At 42.1% G+C, this 22,571-nt stretch overlaps 1 protein-coding gene across 9 annotated transcripts in view; it reads right to left on the bottom strand.

Moving 5' to 3' along the window:
• EIF2B3 (eukaryotic translation initiation factor 2B subunit gamma) overlaps window positions 1–22,571 on the bottom strand; it is a 135,143-nt gene that overhangs the window by 107,048 nt on the left and 5,524 nt on the right. For 7 of the 9 annotated variants that reach the window (XR_014808496.1, XR_014808497.1, XR_014808500.1 and 4 more), the window contains exon 3: window positions 17,241–17,386. Coding sequence is in view for 2 of the 9 variants with exons in the window: in XM_021096758.2 (XP_020952417.2) it covers window positions 17,241–17,386 (146 nt within the window). In the remaining 7 variants the exon portion in view is untranslated. Of the gene's footprint in view, window positions 1–10,804; window positions 10,872–17,240; window positions 17,387–22,571 lie in introns of all 9 variants that reach the window. The other 2 variants (XM_084965343.1, XM_084965345.1) reach the window with 1 other exon arrangement.

The raw sequence follows: 22,571 nt of genomic DNA, 5'->3' as shown, positions 1-22,571 counted from the left end.
GACCTCGCAGACATTATCCTGTTAATCCCTTGATCACGCAAGGCACCTACTGAGATGCTGGCACCTCGTGCAGTCTCTCTTTCCACCTGAACTTTAGGCAAGTTATTCAGCCTCTCTGAGTCCTACTTTTCTCATCTGTAAAATGGGGGTAAAAAAGTAGCATCTACCTCAGAGTGCAGTTGGAGGGTTAAATGAAATAATGCATATTAACTGTTCAGCAAGGAGGCTTTGGTGTTAGAAAACTGGTGGATTAGGAACCCCAAAACTGTTCCCCAAAACCTAAAAATTTTGGATAAGACAGTAACAAAAAGTTTACTACAAATGTATTCAAACTTATGAGAAAGTATAGGAAAACGCCAAGTGTCACAACTGAAGAAGGAAATGAAAACCAATCGAAACCTTGGCTGCCCTAACTGGGGTTTTAAGTGTTGCACTAGGGCAAAAGAACAGCTTGAAGCTGGTGTAAAAGCAGGGTGTTTGAACTGAGACCCTGCCTAAATGGGACTTCAGTGCAAGGGTGAACTTTGGAAGAAAAGAATCTAACCTATAGCACAGGGAGCCGTCAAGGAAGTTTGTCTACCTGTTTGGTCCTGGGACAAAAAATTCTGAGAGAATATTATTTCTAACCTAGAATTCTATACAAAGGTAAGCTATTGTTCAAGAGAAAGGATGGAATAAAACATTTCATGCAGGCAAATTCTCACCGTATTTACCTTCTGTGCCCTCTCTTTAAAAAGCCAATAAGGACTGGGTTCCTTTGAAATGAGGGAGTAAAACAAGAAAGAGGAAAATGTGGGACCTAGGAACCAGGATATCCCACACAGGAGAGAGAAGGGAATTCCCAGAATGATAGAGAAAAGAGGTCTGAGGATATGGCACATCTGCAGCAGGCTTAGAAGGTAACCAGCAGAAATCCGAGGAGGAGACGAATGGCTTCATGGTCTCAAGGGGAAGCGTTGTATCAAAGGGGGAGAGAAAAGCAGGGGACGGTGCATTTGATGTGTTTAAACATACTGATGCACTGATGTTCCTTCTAAAGGATCTGAGGGTGCATTAGTGATAGAAAGCTAAGCGACTTTAAAAGTGAGGCAACGACAAGGTCCTACTAAACAGCAAGGGAACGATACCCAACCTCCTGGGATATATGTGCATAACTGAGTCACTCTGCTGTACAGCAGAAATTGGCACATTCTAAATCAACTCTATTTTAATAAAAAAATAAATAAGTAAAAGCAAGGCAAGTGATAACTCTAAGAAAAGCAACATTGTACTTAAAAAAGAAGTAGGAACTTGGAAGAGAGACAGAGCTTTTCCTCTATGTCTTGACTGAGGCAGAGGTTCTATCACAATACATTTGTGAAAACTCAGTATACTAAAAAGAGTGAATTTTACTCTATATAACTTATACCTCCATAAAGCCTGATTTCTAAAAAAGCCAAACTGTACATTTTAAATGGGTATATTTTAGGAGTTCTCTTGTGGCTCAGCAAGTTAAGGATCTGGCATTGTCACTGTAGCAGTTTGGTTTGCTGCTGTGGGTGGGTTTGGTCCCTGCCCCAAGAACTTCCACATGCCACAGGTGTGGCCAAAAATAAAATAAACAAACAAACAAAAAATCCCAAAAAACAAACAAAAAGACCAAGAAGTCAATTATAGTGAAATTTAAAAGCTTCTATTTCTCCTAGACCCCAGACTGTAGCCAGCCTATAAACACCATGTTCCACAAAAAGAAACCAGGGCTTTAAAAAAAAAACAAAAACCACTATTGACATACGGCTGACATGTAAAAGGCTATATATAAGAAAACCAAGGCTTTTTAAAGAAATGTCTGATTTCAGATCTGGATATAATGCAATATGAAATGTGCATATGAAGCATTATCGCCAAAAAGCTGAAACGGACTCTAATCAACATTTAGATCCAAACGCCAGTTTACAAGAAAATATTGAAAAAGAGAAGCAATGTTCAGCCGATGTTCACTGCAGCATTATTGCCGATTGCCAAGATACGGAAACAACCTGTGTGTGCACTGACAGAGAAACGGCTAAAGAAAACGCGGTATATACACACCCGGTGGCGTATCATTCAGCCATAAAAGAGTGAACTCTTGCCATGTGCAACAACCTGGGTGGACCTCAAAAGCATACGTGAAATGAGTCAAACAAAGAAAAACAAACACTGCACGGCCTCACTTACAGGTGGAATCTAAAATGAACAAAAAAATAACAAAGTCAAGCTCCCAGATACAGAGAACAGATTGGTAGCTGCCAGAGGTAGGGGGTGGGAGGGAGGCAAAATGAGCGAAGGGAGTTAACAGACTTCTAACCATAAAATAAGTCGGTCACGGAGATGCAATGCACAGCCTGGTGACTACAGTTAATGACATGCACCGCGTATCTGAAAGGGGCAAAGAGAGTAGATCTTAAAAGTTCTCAACACGAGAAGAAAAATTCTGTAACTATGTACGGTGACAGATGTCAATCAGACGGACTGTGGTGGTCATTTCACAATGTCTATAAATACCGGAGTTCCCACTGTGGCTCAGCCAAATGAACCTGACTAGTATCCATAGGGACGCAGGTTCAATCCCTGGCCTTGATCAGTGGGTGAAGGATCCAGCGTTGCCATGAGCTGCAGTGTTAGGTGCAGACTCAGCTCAGATCTGGCGCTGCTGTGGCTGTGGTGTAGGCTGGCAGCTGTAGCTCCAATTTGACCCCTAGCCTGGGAACCTCCATATGCCACAGGTGTGGCCCTGAAAAGCAAAAAAGCAAAAAAAAAAAAAAAATATATATATATATATAAATATCAAACTAACATAATATTGTATGTCAATTATATCTCAATTAAAAAATCATTAAAAAATTAGGGAGTTCCCGTCGTGGCGCAGTGGTTAACGAATCCGACTAGGAACCATGAGGTTGCGGGTTCGGTCCCTGCCCTTGCTCAGTGGGTTAACGATCCGGCGTTGCCGTGAGCTGTGGTGTAGGTTGCAGACACGGTTCGAATCCCGCGTTGCTGTGGCTCTGGCATAGGCCGGTGGCTACAGCTCCGATTTGGCCCCTAGCCTGGGAACCTCCATATGCTGCGGAAGCGGCCCAAGAAATAGCAACAACAACAACAACAACAAAAAGACAAAAGACAAAAAAAAAATAAATAAATAAAATAAAATAAAATAAAAAATTAAATGAAATCAATAGAAAGAAATCAGATATACCAGAAATGTGGAAGACTCTACAGGACAAATACCTGTTTTATTTGATAAGAAGAAAAAGGAGGTGGAGGGGTGTCTGTTCTAGAATAAGGGAGACTAAAAAGACACAACCAAATACAACGTGTGGATCTTCAAAAAAAAAAAAACCCATTTGCAATAACAACACCAGAACGTATCTACTAATAAATTCAACATAAGATGTATAAGTCATTTTTACAGAAAATTATCAAATTTTATTTAAAAACAAACATAGCCTTAATAAAGAGAGATACAGCTATGTTCAAGAAATAGAGAAACTTAGATTAAAAAATGCCAACTTTCCCAAACTAATCTGAAAATCACCGTAATTCCAATCAAACACCAAGATAAGATTTTTCATAGCGGATGCTAAAATTCATATGCCAAAGGTAAAGAATGGCCGAGACTATTTTTTTAATTTTATTATAGCTGATTTACAATGTTCTGTCAATTTCTGCAACACAGCAAAGTGATCCATCAGGACAACTTTAAATAAAAATTAAGAGTAAGGCGAGATAAGAGGGGAGTCATCCCACTAGACAGAATTTCTATAAATCTACAGTAATTAAACGACAGGGTATTGGTAAAGGAAAAGACAATCAGAGGAGCGGACCGGACTGGAAAGCTTAGAAAGAGTCCCGTGAAGGAGTCCCTGCTGTGGCGCAGTGGGTTAAAAATCTGGGGAGTTCCCGTCCTGGCTCAGCAGTTAATGAAACCAGCTAGTATCCATGAGGATGCGGGTTCGATCCCTGGCCTTGCTCAGTGGGTTAAGGATCCAGCCTTGCCGTGAGCTGTGGTGTAGGCCACAGCTGCAGCTCAGATCCCGCACTGCTGTGGCTGTGGTGTAGGCTGGCAGCAACCGCTCTGTTTCAACCCCTAGCCTGAGAACCTCCATATGCTGTGAGTGTGGCCCTAAAAAGACAAAAAAAACCCCACAAAAAACAAAAAACTGACTACAGTGTCTTGGGTTGCTATGGAGGAGTGGGTTTGGTTCCTGGCCTGGGCAGTGGGTTAAAAGATCTGGCCTTGCCACAGCTACAGCATAGGTTGTAGTGGCTTGGATTCAATCCCTGGCCCAGGAACTTCCATATGTGGCAGGTATGACCATAAAAAAAGAAAGAAAGAAAGAGTCCCATGTATATATGGAGCTTGGTATAAATCAAGTGGGAAAGATTATTCAATAAATTGTACAGGGATAACCACTGATTAATTTCAGGAAAAAGATAAATCTAGATATCTATCTCATATTATATATAAATACTGGTTTAAAATACAAATATGGGGAGTTTCCACTGTGGCTCAATGGGTTAAGAACCTGACCTAGTCTCTGTGAGGATGTGGGTTTGATCCCTGGCCTTGCTCAGTGCGTTAAGGATCCAGCGTTGCCACACGCTGCGGTGTAGGTCACAGATGTGGCTCGGATCTGGTGTTGCTGTGGCGGTGGTGTAAACCACAGCTGCAGCTCTGATTTGATCCCTAGCCCGGGATTTTCCATATGCCAAAGGTGCATCTGTTAAAAAAAAATAACAATATATAAAAATCCAAATACGAAAAGCAAAACTGTAAAGTTTTAGGAGGCAGGAGTTTACACTTTAAGCAAGACACAAAAAGCACCAACCATAAAAGAAAAGACTGATGTACGTAACTACAAAAACGCTGAGACTTCTGTGTGACTTCTGTAGAAAGATGCTACAAACAGGTCATGATGGAAAATAACATTAAAAAAAGAATGTGTGTGTGTATAACTGAGTCACTTTGCTGTAGGGCAGAAATTGGCACAACACTGCACATCAACTATCCTTCATTTAAAATTTAAAAAGATACTAGAAAAAAAGAGATGATGGCGGGGGGTGGGGTGGAAATTGCAACCCATATAAGCCGCAAAGGATTAGTGTACAGAATATAGTGAGTATATACAAATTACCAAGAAAAAGGCAAACAATTCAAACAAAAAGCGGGCAAGTTATAAGAACAGGAAATTCACTGAACAAGAAAATAGCCAGTATACCTAGCAAAAAATTCTCAAATAATTAAGGAAATGCAACATTAACCCAACAGCAGTTTTTATACCCACGACATTACTGAAAATGTTAAGTCTGAGAACACCAGTGGTTAGTGGGGACAAGGAGAAACCAGAACTCTAATTCCAGCTGCTGGTGGGAAAGCAGACTGGTATGACTCCTTTGGAGAACAATTTGCCGGCATCTAGCAAGGCTGAAGATGCACAGAACTTAAGCCACACTTCACTCAGGTGTCCACCATCACAACAAGAGCACGAAGAAAGTGGTTCACTGCAGCTCTATACACAGTGAAAAAAATGAAAGCAAACTAGCTATCCCACAGAAGCGGACTGGCTAACTCTCACCCTGGACTCGGATCCAATCTGGAGGGATGGATTCTGGGTGGAAAGTTTGCCAAGCTCACGGCAGAGAGAAGAGAAGGAAAGCCTTTGTCCATTTAGCTCCTAGCAAACTTCTTCTTCCAAGCCTGTTTTCTCCTCTCCCCAGCAGGTGCAAATGCTGACCCTGCCCATGTTCCTGATGAATCCAAACACGTCTTCTCCTCCATCCCTAGACACTTGAGCCATGGTAAGGGGCGGGGGGTGGGGGGGAGCCCCACAACTGTGCTAACTGCAGTACCTATACATTTACATTCTTCAACTTCAGCTGAGGTTGCTGAGGTTGCTGAGGTTGCCTGATGTTGTTCTCAGTGTCCCTAGTCAGCTCTCCCCCACTTTTCAGTGGCAATGCTAAAGCTTCATCACTTGCAAATTCCAATCCATCACCCTCCTCTCTCCACAATAAACAACTAAGAGGGGCAATTAATTTATTAGCCTTAAAGGTGAGGAAGGCTTCTGGAAGCAAGATTTAGCCAAATCTTGAAAGGTGAATAAGACTTCTCTTGTGACCCATTGCGCATTCTGTGGGTCCACCTTTTTGTTCCAGCCATTGCTCTGCCATCAGCTATGTGACCCGACAGCTTTTCAACTTATGTACCAGTCACCTTTCATTTTCTGCCCTGAGGGTTCCAGCAATGTGGGATACCTGTGGGAACCCACTCAGCCAATCTGGTACACATGCAACCCTTGAAGTGTGAGGAATTTTACACCCGTGGGGCAAGCTCTGACCAACGGGTAAAGGAAGCCAGTGAATAAACACTCCTCTTTGCCACGTCCTGGGTAACTACTCTAAGGTACACTCCACATGGCCCCTGAGAAGGTCTCCAGGAGAAATAAGCCTCATTGGAGCTCCCATCGTGGCTCTGTGGAAACGAACCTGACCAGTATCTATGAGGACGCAGGTTTGATCCCTGGCCCCTCCTCAGTGGGTTCAGGAATCCGGTGTTCCCATGAGCTGTGGTTTAGGTCGCAGATGAGGCTAAGGTCTGGAGTTGCTGTGGCACAAGCCGGCAGCTGTAGCTCCGATTCGACCTCTAGCCTGGGAACTTCCATGTGCCGCAGGTGCAGCCCTAGAAAGCAAAAAAGCAAAAAAAAAAAAAAAAATTAAGCCTCATTTGCCCTCAGTGGCAACCAAGTCCCTAACACACACTCAGACTGCCTTTCCCTTTGTCCCTATATCATGCTTTCCAAATCCCACTCCTGTTCCTGGGGATCACTTCTCAAAACAAACTACCTCTATACATACCCTTATCTGAGGCCGAGCTTTCGGGGGAAATCCAGGTTAAGACAGATGGTTAGGAATTACTTACTTAGGTAGGGAGAGAGGGAAGTGAGCGTGTTCCAGGTAAATGTGCAAGCATCCAAATCTGTGACATCGCAGAGGCATCGTCTACCTAGCAAGCCAAGTGTAGTTACACACCGTTTTTTCCCTGTAAACTGATTGTCTCGCAGCCTCTAAATCTGTGAATGTCACCACTATCCACCCCGTTTCTCTGCTAGAAATCTGGGAGTTATGCTTGACCCTTCCTTCTCTCTTTCTCTTGCTCTCTTTTTTTTCTTTCTTTTTTGGCCGCTCTGGCAGCACATGCAAGTTCCCAGGCCACGGACTGAATCCAAGCCAGAGCTGCAACTTATACCGCAGCTGCAGCAATGCCGGATCCTTAACCCACTGCGCTGGGCTGGGAATTGAACCAGCTCCTTCACAGAGACAAGCTGGATCATTAACCCATTGTGCCACAGTGAGAACGCCCAACCCTCCTTCTCTTTATCCTCCCACATCCAGTTACTTAAAGTTCTAAATATTCTCCAATTTGTGCCCATCTCTCCATGACCACTGCCACTACCTTGGTCTAGCCCAGCACCATTTCTTGCCAGGCTCCTGCAATAGCCTCCCAGTGGTCTCTCTGGCTCTCCTCACTCGTGCAGTGATGTTTCTAAAATGTTAACCTGTTAATGATCCTTCAAAGTATCCCTACAGGATAAAGTACATATTCTATTCTTACCTTTATCCCTGACCACATGGCAAAATACGGTAGTTAAGAGCACAGACTTTGAAGTAAAAGACTAAGGTTCAATCACTAACTCTTCCATTAAATGCTCCTAAGACAGTTCCTTATCTGTCCTCAGTAAGGTCTCAAGAGGCTGACCCATGAATCCTCAAAACTAATAAACCAATATTCACTTGCAACATGAAGCCTTACACTGAGGAGAAATCGCTGGGAACAGGATCTAAATTGAGCAGGAAGGGACAATCCGTGCAAAAGAAAGAGACAAGCCAGATAAAAATGGAGATAACAGAGCAGAAGGGGACGATCTCAAAATCGGGGGCTCCAGAGGTTCCCGTCTGGCTCAGGGACTGACGAATCTAACTAGCATCCATGAGGACTTAGATTCGATCCCTGGCCTTGCTCGGTAGGTTAAGGATCCTGTGTGGCTGTGGCTGTGGTGTAGGCCAGCAGTTATAGCTCCAATTTGACCGCCAGCCTGGGAACCTCCATATGCCATGGGTGCGGCCCTAAAAAGCAACAAAACCCCCAAAAACTGGGGGCTCTAGTGCTACGAAGCTAGAAAAGCTATCCTAAGTCACCCTTTCCTTCTACAATTTAGGAAAACTACTTTCAGGTTTAAAATCAGCAACAGAAAAGGACTACAGTAAAATCTTACACAAAGTTAATATCGAAAAAGACGACAACAACAAGAGTTCCCATTGTGGCGAAGTGGAAATGAATCCGACTAGTATCCACGAGGATGCGGGTTCCATCCCTGCCCGCGCTCAGTGGGTCAGGGATCTGGTATTGCTGTGAGCCGTGGTGTAGGTCGCAGACACAGCTTGGATCCCAAGTTGCTGTGGTTGTGGCTGGTCTGGCAGTTGTAGCTCCGATTCAACCCCTAGCTTGGGGACGTCCATATGCCTCGTGTGCGGCCCAAAAAGCAAAAAACAAACAAACAAACAAAGACAACAATAGTAGAGGTTAGAATAACATCTCTACAATAAAAGTGCTCGTCAGAAAGACATGCTCAAAAGACAGATTAAATTCATACTCTAATATCTAAAATGGAAAATGACAGATGTGAAAGAATAACATAAATTTGAATTAGAAAAGTTAGAAATGAAATAACAGAACTCAAGAATAAATTAGAAATAAAAGAAAAAAAATTCAGAAATAACAACTAAAGCAGGAAGAACACAAGAGTGAATACAAAACATAATTCATAATGCCTTAAGGGAAACAGAATGTAAAAAAAAGAAGAAAATCCTTCGAGTTCCCTGGTAGCTCAGCAGGTTAAGGATCTGGCATTGTCACTGCTGTGGTGTGGGTTCAGTCCCTTGCCTGGGAACTTCTGCATACTGAAGGTGCAGACAGGAAAAAAAAAAAAAAAGATATTGAGTTCCCACTGTGGTGCAGTGGTGTCTCTGGAGTGCTAGGACACAGGTTCGATTCCCTAGCTTGGCACAGTAGTTAAGGATCCAGCAGAGCCACAACCGCAGTGTTTAGTAACAACTGTACCTTGGATCTGATCCCTGACCTGGGAACTGCATATTCCATGCAGCAGCCAAAAAAAGAAAAAAGAAAAAAATATATATATATGTGGAAAAAATGTGCTTTATTTTACGAACAAATAGAACTGGCTTATAAATATAAAGGCTGCAGGTAATCTGTTCCGCACTGGCATCATGAGTACTTCTTAAGGCGCCTACTCGAAATAAGCTTCATGTAGTCCAACGGCCAGAGAGGCAAGGACTAGGGACTGGTGGTGACCGTCATAAAAGCTGCCACCACCTAAAAAGGAGGCAAATCAGAGAAGCATATGCCCAAGAGAGAACACACCATCACCTCTGAAACAGTCCTGCCAAAAAAATTCAAACTGGAATTGAATTTAGGCTCTAGGTCCCGCTACCAATTTATAGGATATACAGAGAGAGGAACACTTTTTAAACTACACCCCAGGGTCGAAATCGGCAAAGTACAGACTGTGGGACACTCTACAGGAAAAAGACCAGTTCCTTCAACATATAAATCATAACGGAACAAAAAGAGATGGAGGGGAAATCTATATATTAAAAGATATTTTAATCAATTATAATGTATAGTCCTCATCTGCTTCCTGATTTTTTTTTTTTTTTTTGTCTTTTTGCCTTTTCTAGGGCCTCATCCCGCCACATATGGAGGTTCCCAGCTAGGGGTCCAATCGGAGCTGTAACCACTGGCCTACACCACAGCCACAGCAACACCAGATCCGAGCCGTGTCTGCGACCTGCACCACAGCTCACAGCAACGCCGGATCCCCAACCCACTGAGCAAGGCCAGGGATTGAACCCACAACCCCATGGTTCCTAGTTGGATTTGCTAACCACTGCGCCACGATGGGAACTCCTGCCTCCTGATTTAAATAAACACGCTAAAAACATTTTTTAAAAATCCCACTTAAAAGGCAGTTGGCAATTCATACATTGATTTGCATAACTGATGATACTAATGAATTACTATTAAATTTTGCTTTTGGCTGCACTGGTGGCCTATGGAAGTTCCCAAGACGGGATGAAATCTGAGCCACAGCTGTGACTTACACCACAGCTGCAGCAACGCTGCATCCTTAGCATAATTATTGTGCCAGGCCAGGGACTGAACCCAACCACCACACAGACAATGCCAGGTCCTTAACCTGCTGCATCATAGCAGGAACTCCATTTGTTTTTTTAAGATGGTATAATAACACTATGCTTTTATTTTTACTTTTTAAAGCCCTCATCTTAGCAATATTTTGAAATATTTACAGATGAAATAAGAGATTTCCTTCAAAAATAAGAGATTTCCTTCAAAAGAACTTGAGAGGGAACAAGGTGGGTGGGAATATAGACGAAATAAGATTTGCTGTGGGTTGATAACTGTTAAGTTGGATGACGGCTCCATTGGTCATGTTCCATGTACGTTTGCACATGTTTGAAATTTTCCATGATAAAACATTTGAAAAAATAACTGCTCCACAATTGTTTAATAAATAGCAATTTTAATCATTATTATTAGTTGACTCGGAATAAATATTTGCTAAATGAATGAGGTCAGACTTAGGACTGAATCATTTGTCAACAATTATGAAACACTGTTATGAAGAAAATATAAAACCTAAGAACTTTTATATTATAAATACCAGTTATAAGAATGGAGCTCACTCACCCAGGGCCTAGGAGAATGAATGAGCCCATAATCTCTCTGGATAGGCCAAGGAAAGAGGTTTGGGCAGCTGAAACAAAAAAGTGGTAAGCCAGTAAGTCAGCAACACTGTGGGATGAGATAGGGCAAAATGAAGCAGAAAACAGTGCCGGAAGAATAAAACCAAATGAAATATGATGAAGAAATATAACATAGCAAATACAATGTCCAGCTCCAATATTCTAGAAGCACACACAATACAAGTGTCCACATACAAGTAGGAGTGCAAAACATTCAGCAAATGCGATGCAAATGACAAAGATGGTAAACCAAAACAGTAAAATACGTTTTAAACACAGAAGCCAAACGAAGCTAATACACTGCTGTGGTCTTTCTCTGAGAAAAGCAGAAGCCACAGTAATATTTGGGGAACTCAGTCTGGAGGAAGTGGGTAGAGATTAAAGAACCAAAAGCTAATAAACTCAAAACTCTAAAAGGGAATATTCTTACCTTACCTAAAATCTTATTGAAAACTGACCAAGAGAGTCTCCAAATGTTTATAGGAAGCTGCTCTTGGGAACACAGGGAAAGAGAAAGAAATTGTCTCAAATGTTGCTTTTATTTATTTATTTATTTATTTATTTATTTTTGTCTTTTTTGCCATTTCTTGGGCCGCTCCTGTGGCATATGGAGGTTCCCGGGCTAGGGGTCTAATCGGAGCTGTAGCTGCCAGCCTACGCCAGAGCCACAGCAACGCGGGATCCGAGCTGCGTCTGCGACCTACACCACAGCTCACGGCAACGCCGGATCCTCAGCCCACTGAGCAAGGGCAGGGACCGAACCTGCAACCTCATGGTTCCTAGTCGGATTCCTTAACCACTGTGCCACGACGGGAACTCCTCAAATGTTGCTTTTAAACCATGGCACAGTCGGGGGGTATAACTTTCTCCCCTAAGGAGGTACCTGACACCCCTGAGCAAACACGGCAAACTGCCTCCTCACTCTGTCTCACTTTCTCCAACCACTGAGACATACTTCCACGGCGCTTCCTACAAGTTTATGCTGATCCCAGCCAGACAGTTCTGCGTTCTGGCTCAGGGTTTCCCCTGCGCTTAATGGCCATTCAGGAGTCTACTCATGCACCTCCACAGGGGAGCGTGTGGCCTTTCACTGCAGGGTGGAATGCAAACTGACCTGCAGCCAGGATTGCAGGAGCCACTGGCAAAGAAGAAACAAGTGAAGACAGCAAAGAGAGTGCTGGCTACGGCACAGCCTGAGAAGCTCGCTCGGAGGTGGGATGATATGCAAAGGATGCCGTGGAATGACGCGGAAACAAAAGAACAAGGGAGGAAAAGAAATGAGACTGCGCAGGACGCCTTAATGACGATTTTAATCCAGGTGTGAGGGGAAGCCCTGAAATAAGGAGAAAGTGGCCAAAACCGCAAGAAGAGGTAGTGACGTGGGAGTCAAATGTCCTCCTGGCAGCTACGTCACTCTTCTTCCCAAGCCCGCTCTCATTAATATTATTACCAATATTCCACTGTTATTTCTCAAACCTCGAAAAGTTATAGGAACTCATTTGCATGAAACTCTTAGGATCTCCAGTTCCAGCATATGGCAAAAATAACATTTCTAAGATTTACAGATTAGGGAGCAAAGAGAGTTTAGATTATACCTCCATATTTTAGACCATAACTAAAAAACTCCTGGGAAGACCACTAAACACACTTAGCTCCTTGGTAAACCTGGCGTCTGTCTGTGTGAAAGGACAGAGTTCTCTTCTCATCACCTTAGTGAAATTCTCCACCTCTTCCACAAAGAAATAAGAGCTGTGCTCCAGAAAGTAACACATCCAATATTACGGTATTAAAAATCCCTGCTGCAATTAGAAGCACAAAGCCTACTAGGATAGAAGCAGAGAAAATAAAAAGAGAGGCCCAAAAGTGAAAGAAAATGCTTATATACATTGCATTGGAGGCCCCTGGCCAGGGCAGTAAGACAATTAAAAAGGAATAAAAGGCATTAAGATTAAAAAAGAAGGAATTCCTGTTGTGGTTCAGGGGGCTAAGAACTCAACGAGTATCCATGAGGGTGAGTTCGATCCGTGGCCTTGCTCAGTGGGTTAAGAATCCAGCACTGCCGCAAGCCGTGGCATAGCACAGATGCGGCTTGGATCCCATACTGCTGCGTCTATAGTGTTAGGCCAGCAGGTGCAGCTCCAATTCCACCCTTAGCCCAGGAACCTCCATATGTCACGAGTGCAGCCATAAAAAGAAAAAGAAAAAAAAAAAGATTAAAAGGGAGATATAATACTGTTTTTATTTACAGGCAACATAGTGATATATATCTGGAAAATCCCAAAGAATCTGAAATTTGGAGTTTCTGCCATGGTGCAGTGGGTTAATAATCCAACTGCAGAGGCTTGGGTCCCTGCAGAGGTGTGGGTTCAATCCCTATCCTGGTGTGGTGGGTTAAACGATCCAGAATTGCTGTAGCTGCAGAGCAGGTCACAGCTGTGGCTCAGATTCAATCCCTGGCCCAGGAACTTTAGAATGCTGTGGCTGTGGCCATAAAATTAAAAAAAAAAAGTCTGCAATTTAACAAAGTCATGGGGACAAGGAAAATCTTATGTCTACATACAAGCAATAAACTAGAAAACTGAATAAAAATTACTAGCTACAATATTAAATTGAAGTGATATAGGAATAAAATTACTGAAAGATGTTCAAAATCTATGCACTGAAAATTATAAAAACACTCTTGGGAGAAACTCTAGGAAATCTAAATAAACAGATGTTCAAGGATTAGAAGATTAAATATTAAGACGTCAATTCTCTCCAAATTGATCTGTAAATTCAAAGCAATGCCAGTCAAAATTCTAGGAAGCTTTTATTTAAAAAAACTGGCAAACTAATTCTAAAATGTATACGGAAATGCAAAGAGCCTAGGATGACCACGGCAACCTTAAGGCAAAGGAACAGAGCTGGCAGATTTATACGACCTGATTTTAAGACCTACTACTTAAAGTTAAAATAATCAAGACTATTGGGAAGGTGGGGATAACATATAAACACTACTGCATAAAACAGATGACTAGCAAGAACCTACTACGCAGCACATGAAAATCTACCCGATAGTTTGTAACAACCTATACGGGAAAAAAGAATGGATATATTTATACGAGTAACTGAGTCACTCTGCTGTACACCTGAAACTAATTCACTGTAAGTCACCTACATGCCAATAAATTAAAAAAGAGAGAGAGACTTTATTCACTGGGGACTGGAGTAGAGACAGACACATAGACCAACAGAACAAAGCAGAGAGAACAGAAACGGCAGAGACATGATTAGTCAAATGATTATTCACTAAGGCACGGGTGCAATTCAACGGGGAAAGGAAAGCCTTTTTAACAAACGACTATGGAACAACTGAATATCCACATAGAAAAAAGTAAATGTTTATACCTATAACATTTTTATTTAGTTTATTTGCTTATTTATTTATTTTTGGCCATGCCTGCAGCATGCAGGAGTTCCTGGGCCAGGGATAGAACGTGAGCCACAACAGTGACAATGCTGGACCCTTAACCCGCTAAGCCACTAGGGATTCCACCTACAACATTTTTAGAAATAAACACAAAGAGAATCTTTATAAGCTTAGGATAAGCAAAGATTTCTTAGGAAACAAAAAGTACTGACTTTTTCAAAAAGAGAAAAAAATCAGCAATCTGGGTTGTAGCAACATTTAAAATTTCTGGTCATCAAAGTCATCCTTAAGAACATTTAAAAAAAGGAGTTCCCACTGTGGCTCAACGATAGCGAACCCAACTAGTACCCATGAGGATGGGGTGTGATCCCTAGCCCTGCTCATCGGGTTGAGGTTCCGGCGTTGCTGTGAGCTGTGGTGGAGGCTGCAGATGTGGCATGGATCCCACGTTGCTGTGGCTGTGGCGTAAGCTGGCAGCTGCAGCTCTGATTTGATCCCTAGCCTGGGCAGCGCTAAAAAGACGAAGAAAACAAGAATACATTAAAAAAGTAGCGTTCTCACGTGGTGCAGTGGGTTCAGAATTGGGCGATGTCACTGCTGTGGGGAGGGTTTGACCCTGCCTGGGAACTTCCGTGCTGTGGGTGCGGTCAAAGAAATTAGTACATATACACACATATACATACGAAGGCAAGCCACAGACGGGCAGGAAATAGTCACAATACATATCTGACAAAAGGCTTGTATCTGTAATACATAAAGATTCTTAAAATCAATAATAAAAAGGCAAACAACTCGAAAAAAGGCAACTGCCTTGAAGAGACATTTCACGGAAATATACAAGTGGTCAATAATCACATGAAAGGGTCATCAGCATGATTGTTACCAGGGAAATGCAAGTCAAACCCACAATGCGACAGCACTGCACAACACCCACCGGCATGGTTAAAAGGAAAGACTGACAACACCAAGTGCTGATGAAGATGGGAAGCAAATGTAATTCTTACACATTGTTGATGGAACTATACAATGTACTACTACTTAAAAACTGTTTGGCAGTTCATAATAAAGTAAACCCTATAACCTAGAAATTTTTTTTTTTTTTGTCTTTTTGGCCATTTCTTGAGCCACTCCTGCGGCATATGGTGGTTCCCAGGCTAGGGGCTGAATTGGAGGTATGGCTGCCGGCCTACACCACAGCCACAGCAACATGGGATCCGAGCTGCGTCTGCAACCTACACCAGAGCTCACGGCAGCGCTGGATCCTTAACCCACTGAGCAAGGCCAGGGATCGAACCCACAACCTCATGGTTCCTAGTTGGATTCGTTAATTAACCAGTGAGCCACGACAGCAACTCCGACCTAGAATATTTTCACAGAAAGACTTGCAGAACAATGCTCATAACAGTTTTGCTCATAATATCTAAAAATTAGGAACAATCCAAATGACCATCAACAGAAAAGTGGGTAATTAGTGGTATACTTATTCTATTGAATACTACGCAGCAATAAAAAGAACAAACTAGTTATACTTGCAATAATATGAATGAATTTGAAAAATACTACATTGAACAAAAGAAACCAGAGTGAAATTATATGATTCCATTTACACCTAAGCTCTTGAACAAGCAAAATAAACGGTGACAGAAATCAGAACAGTAGTGACTGCAGGTGGTGGACTGACGAAAACAAAGCACAAAGGACCTTCAAAAGGGACGGAAGTGTTCCAGGTTTGCGTACGATAACCTGGGTGTACATATTTGTCAAAACTCATGGAACTATATACTTAACACCTCTGTCTTTCATTGTGTGTAAATTATTTTTATGATGTATAAATTATTTCCCAATAAAGGGAGAGAAAGGCCACGTACATAACTACACTAACTTTTTTGTTCTTTAGTGAAAAGGTAGGTTGAAAATATTAATACATCTATTTGCAGCCACCAGAAATAGCAGGAGAAATTTTGCCCCCCAATTCAAACAAGATGGTAACATCACACAGAATGAATTTTCTCCAAAGGACATCAATTTTAGAACAGTTTACAGTGGCTCTTTCTCAGTTTCTGGGCCACAGGCCACTTGAGAGACTGTATCCTCATATCCATTATGCCCATGGTGGTTCCTTAATCAAAGGAGACTAAACATTCAAATACTGTCATGTGGGGGAGCTGACATTTTTGAAAGTTCCTTTGTACTTCTTTCCAGTGAATCTCTCATCCACGGTCAACTGCTTTTCTGATTTTTACTACTATATATTAATTTTCCTTTTGTGTGAACTTGATATAATTGGAATCTTTGGAAGTACATCTAAAGTATATCTTTTTTATAAAGATGTACTATGACTGAAAATATTGGAAACTAGTGATTGTGACAATTAAGTGTCTAAATCTTCACAAATAATCAAAATAAAAAGCAGTTGAAACATGGGCAACAAAGTATGTGAGGCAAGAATATGTATTTTCAGGGAGTTAGCTTGTGACAGTGGGTTAAGGATCTAGCACTGTCACTGCAGAGGCTCAGGCCACTGCTGTGGCATGGGTTCAATCCCTAACCTGGGAACTTCCACATGCCACAAGCATGGCCAAAAAAAAAAAGAAAAAAGAAGAAAAGGATACATTTTTAAAAAGCACTGTAGGAGTTCCTGTTGTGGCTCAGCAGTAATGAACCCAACTAGTATCCATGAGGATTCGGGTTTGATCCCTAGACTTGCTCAGTGGGTTAAGGATCTAGCCTTGCCGTGACCTGTGGTGTAGGTTGCAGACGTGGCTCAATTCTTGGATCCCGAGTTGCTGCAGCTGAGATGTAGGCCAGCAGCTGCAGCTCTGATTCAGCCCTTAGCCTGGGAACCTCCACATGCTGTGAGTGTGGCCCTAAAAAGGAAAAAAAAAAAGCACGGTAAACTGCAATGCATTGGGTAAACATAAGATGATATTTATCTTCAATAAACAACGAAAATCAAGAAATAGTTTTTCACCTTAAGTTTCTGATATATGTAGCGCAGAGAATCTGCAGTTCCTATGTCAGCGTCATCAGCAATACACACAATATCTAGCTTCATTTTCATCTTGAAGTCTGCACATAGAGCCTTCTGGACATCCCTGGTTGTAATGACAATGACTTCTACAGCATGAAAAGAAAAGAAGGAAAAATGCAAAAACTCTCATTCACTTAGACAATGGTTACACTATTTCAATTACATTTGGTCTATTTCTAGATTTAATAATCACAGCAAATATTACTGAGACTTTGCAATGTCTTTTACATGCATTCTATCAATTCTACAGCAATCTCATTTTACAAATGAGGAAATTGGACTAAGTATGAAGTGACTTTGTTCAGGGTACATGAAACTAACAAGCAACAGATCTAAGATAAAATTCAGATCTTGTATCCATAGGACCCACTCTTTTTTTTCTTACTATTTTTTTCTTTTTGAGGGCCACACCTGTGGCATATGGAAGTTCCCAAGCTAAGGGTAGAATCAGAGTTACAACTGCCGGCCTACACCACAGCCACAGCAACTAGGGATCTGAGCTGTGTCTGCGACCTACACCACCGCTCACGGCAAGGCCAGACCCTTAATCCACTGAACAAGGCCAGGGATCGAACCCACATCCTCATGGATACTAGTTGGGTTCATTACCGCTGAGCCACAATGGGAACTCCAGGACCCACACTTCATTACACACCACTTCTTTCTGATGTAAAGAATTCAGAAGAGCATTTATCAAAGCATGTACAAGTGGGATCACATTTTAAATCTTCACTCACTACAAAGAAAGAGTTGTTGTCATGACTTCCCACCAGGCAGACTTTAGGGCTTTACAGAAGACCACAATGAATGCAGTGATAGTCAATTTCCACATTCTAATAGTGTCTTCACCTTATCCACGTAGCTATCAACTAAACAGAAAAACCTGGGGCTTTGTCATGGATCTTTGGCAGGGAAATGTAAGCCACTGCAATAGAACATGTGTGGCTGGTGCCTGAAGATCAGGTTTTAGCGCCTCTAAAGTGGAACAATTTCCACTGCTTGTTCCATGGCAGCGCTCAATTCTTTCCCTTTCGCTATAATAATTCTTTTCTGCTCTCTTCTCTCTTCCTCTTTCTTCCTCTTTCAAATAACTTCAACTTCCACCTTCTTTTTCTTCCTTTCCCCCCTTGGCTTTTTTTCAGTCACTAACTCATTTATTCAACTAATAGGTACAAATACATTTAATATATAAAGGACAAAGAGGCACTGAGAATTCAAAAATGAACTAAACATGGTCCCTATTCTTAAGAAATGTAACATGGAGAAATGAGACATGGAAATGATGAATTAAGGAAGGCTTCCTGGAAGGGATGGCCTCTAAGGTGGGTCAGGATGAATTCAAGACCAACAAAAGTCCCTAGAGAACATACTCTAGGTAAAACGCTGAGGTGGGGAGCTCCCGTCGTGGCGCAGCAGAAACGAATCCGACCAGGAACCCTGAGGTTGCAGGTTCGATCCCTGGCCTTGCTCAGTGGGTTAAGGATCCGGCGTTGCCGTGAGCTGTGGTGTAGGTCGCAGACGCAGCTCGGATCCTGCATTGCTGGAGCTGTGGTGCAGGCCGGCAGCTACAGCTCTGACTGGATCCCTAGCCTGGGAACCTCCCTATGCCGTGGGTGCGGCCCTAAGAAGACAAAAACAAAAACAAACAAACAAAATAAAAAATAAAACGCTGATGTGACAAAGATGGATTAGACACAGTACCTGCTCTCAGGGAGATCAGTCTCCCGTGTCACTAACTACAGCATAAAGCAGGCCTTGAGAGGCACTGAGACAGAAAAACAAAGTGTGATGAAAGCATAGACGACAGGGTGACTGATACTGTTTGGGATTTCAAAGAAAAGGTGTCACTTCCATAGGCTGGAGAGGACGTTTTAACTATAGACATGGCAGAGTCAGTCTAATAATTGGACCAGGACCTTTCTGTGGGGAGAGAGACTAATTGTAAGCAGGGCTGTGCTAACTCCTCTAAAACCATGAACAATAAAAACAGTGAATTCAGACGTGATTGTTCAACTCCAGAATCCTATGTTTAGGAGACACTCTCCAAATTCTGAGTGCCCCTCAGTGAGAAGGAATTACCTATATAAGGGGTATTAAATATACTGAAAAAAGGAGTTCCCGTCGTGGCTCAGTGGAAACAAATCTGACTAGGGACCACGAGGTTGCGGGTTTGGTCCCTGGCCTCGCTCAGTGGGTTGAGGATCCGGCGTTGCCGTGAGCTGTGGTGTAGGTCACAGACGCGGCTCAGATCTGACGTTGCTGTGAGCTGTGGTGTAGGTTGCAGACAAGGCTTGGATCCCACGTTGCTGTGGCTGTGGCAGAGGCCAGTGGCTACAGCTCCGATTAGACCCCTAGCCTGGGAACCTCCATATGGCGTGGGTGTGGCCCCAGAAAAGATGAAATAAATAAATAAATAAACTGAAAAAGGCCATCCCTAACTACATAACTACAGATACAGCAAGAGCAAAAAGGAAAAAAAAAACAAAACATATATGACGAATACACAAGAACTTATTAAAGGAAAGTAGGCTGTTTAAAAGTATTAAGATGTGTCCTTCACCTGTGAAACTGAGCTCTAAAAAGAGAATCTTTTCTCTTTGGTGGGGGGGGCACACCCGCGGCATATGGAAGTTCCCAGGCTAAGGATCGAATCAGAGCTACAGCTACAGGCCTACACCACAGCCACAGCCATGTGGGATCCGAGCCACGTCTGCAACCTACACTGCAGCTCACAGCAACACCAGGTCCTTAACTGAGTGAGGCCAGGGACCAAAGCTGCATCTTCACAGATACTAGGCGGGTTTGTAACCCACTGAGCCACAAAAGGAACTCCAGAAAATCTTTTCTAAAACACATCTCTTAATATCAATGTCATACAGACTACTGCACAGAATGATTCACGCGTCTGTCTCAAATAGGTAGGAGTGGAATGCACACTAGATCACAAGCCCGGGGCCCAGAATCTGGCACCACCTCTATCCGGCGTTCTGATTTGCTCTAACACCTCGAATTCACTGTGGCCAAAGCTGAACTCCTGGTCTTCCCTAACACCTAGTCCTCGCCATGTGTTTCCTTTCCTAACTGCTTGCATCCCCATCTACACCAGTCACTCAAGCAAAAAGTAGAAGGAACTCTTCCCTCTCTTTCTGCTACCTCTCCCCATTAATCTTTACCTTTCTCAAATATCCCCGCTTCTCCATCCTTAGCGCCAATGCTCAGTTCAGGCCCTCTTCATGCTAGCATGGACTTTTCTATCCATCTTTAACTTGTCTCCCTGCTTACAGTCTTGACTCCTTCAAACTGATTCTTTACACAGCTCGGCTTTCAAAGCAATTTTTAAATTTTTATTTATTTATTTATTTATTTATCTATTTATTCTGTCTTTTCAGGGCCAAACCCACGGTATATGGAGGTTCCCAGGCTAGAGGTCTACGCCACAGCCACAGCAACGCCAGATCTGAGCCACGTCTGTGACCTACACCACAGCTCACAGCAACACCAGATCCTTAACCCACTGAGGCCAGGGATGATCGAACCCACAACCTCATGGTTCCTAGTCGGATTCGTTAATCACTGAGCCATGACGGGAACTCCTCAAAGCAATTTTTTAAAATGCAAATCTGAGTTGTCAAATTTATTACCATAAAGCTGTACACAATATTCATTTATTATCTTTTTAATGTCTGTAGGATTTGTAGTGATGTCTTCTCTCTCATTTCTGCTATTATTAATTTATGCCTTTTCCCCTCTTTCTGATCAGTCTAACTAGACTTTTAACAATTTTATTGATTTTTTTTTCAAAGAATATCTTTTGGTTTTACTGATTTTCTTGAAGGCTTTTGGCTTCTATTTCATTTATTTCTTTTATTATTTTTATCTCCTTTCTACTTTTTTTTTTTTTGGGGGCAGCATCCAGGGCATATGGAAGTTCCGAGGCTAGGGGTCGAATTGGAGTCACAGCCACCAGCCTACACCACAGACACAGCAACACCAGATCCAAGCCACATCTATGACCTACACCGCAGTTCACAGCAACGCCAGATCGTTTAATCCACTGAGCAAGGCCAGGGATTGAACCCACGTCCTCATGGATATTAGTTGGGTTGAGTACTGCTGAGCCACAAGGGAATTCCTTTTTTTTTTTTTTTTTTTTGGTCTTTTTGCCTTTTCTAGGGTGGTGCCCGAGGCATATGGAGGTTCCCAAGCTAGGGGTCTAATCAGAGCTACAGCTGCCGGCCTATACAATAGCCACAGCCATGTGAGATCTGAGCCACGTCTTTGACCTATATCACAGCTCACGGCAACACCGGATCCTTAACCCACTGAGCAAGGCCAGGGATTGAACTCACAACCTCATGGTTCCTAGTTGGATTCGTTTCTGCTGCACCACGATGGGAACTCTGAACTCCCTTCCCTTCTACTTACTTGTTTCATTTGCTCCTCTTTTTCTTGTTTGTAAAAGAAGCTTAGATGATAATTTGAGACATTTCTTCTTTTCTAAGAGTACATAATGCTATAGAATGTCCTCTAAATACTGCTTTAGCTATACCTCAAATTTTAATACACTGAATTTTCATTTTCAGTAAGTTCAAAATATTTCCTAAATTTATCTTATGATTTATTCTTTGAATTATGTAGAAACATGTGATTTAATTTCTAAATACTTACAGATTCTCTTGCTATCTTTCTGTTATTGATTTCTAATTTAACTCTCCTGTGGTCAGAGAATATATTTTGTATGATTTTAATCCTTATAAATTTACTAAAACCTACTTTTTCCCCAAAAATATGGTCTATCTTGGTAAAAGTTCTTAGCACTTGAAAAAATAAGTGCATTTAGCAAAGCTGCAGGATGCAAGGTCAGCATAAAAACTGAATTTTTATGTACTAGCAACAAACTTCTGGAAATTGGAATTTAATAATTACCATTTATGACAGCATCAAAAATATCAACTACTTAGAAGTAAATCTAACAAAACATGTGTTAAGTCCTGTACATTGGAAACCATAAAACACTACTGAGAAAAATTACAAAAGACCTAAATAAGTGGAGAGATATACCACGTTCCTAGGTCGGAAGACTCACTGTTGCTAAGGAATTCTCTTCCTTCTGATCTGTGGATCAATTTAATCTCAGTGGAAAAACGCCAGCAACCCTTTTTCATAGAAAATTACAAGCCAATTCGAAAATTTATATAAAGATGCAAAGGACTTAGAGTAACTGAAATACCAATTATTACACCTCAGTTTAAGCCTTTCACCAGTTTCCCA

This window comes from Sus scrofa, chromosome 6 (genome assembly GCF_054392235.1).
Source record: "Sus scrofa isolate SSC_HxYL_T2T_F1_AM1 chromosome 6, Sscrofa_HxYL_maternal_Yorkshire_Landrace_v2.0, whole genome shotgun sequence".
NCBI classification, from domain to species: domain Eukaryota; kingdom Metazoa; phylum Chordata; class Mammalia; order Artiodactyla; family Suidae; genus Sus; species Sus scrofa.
This window is presented reverse-complemented; position numbering and strand designations above follow the sequence as displayed.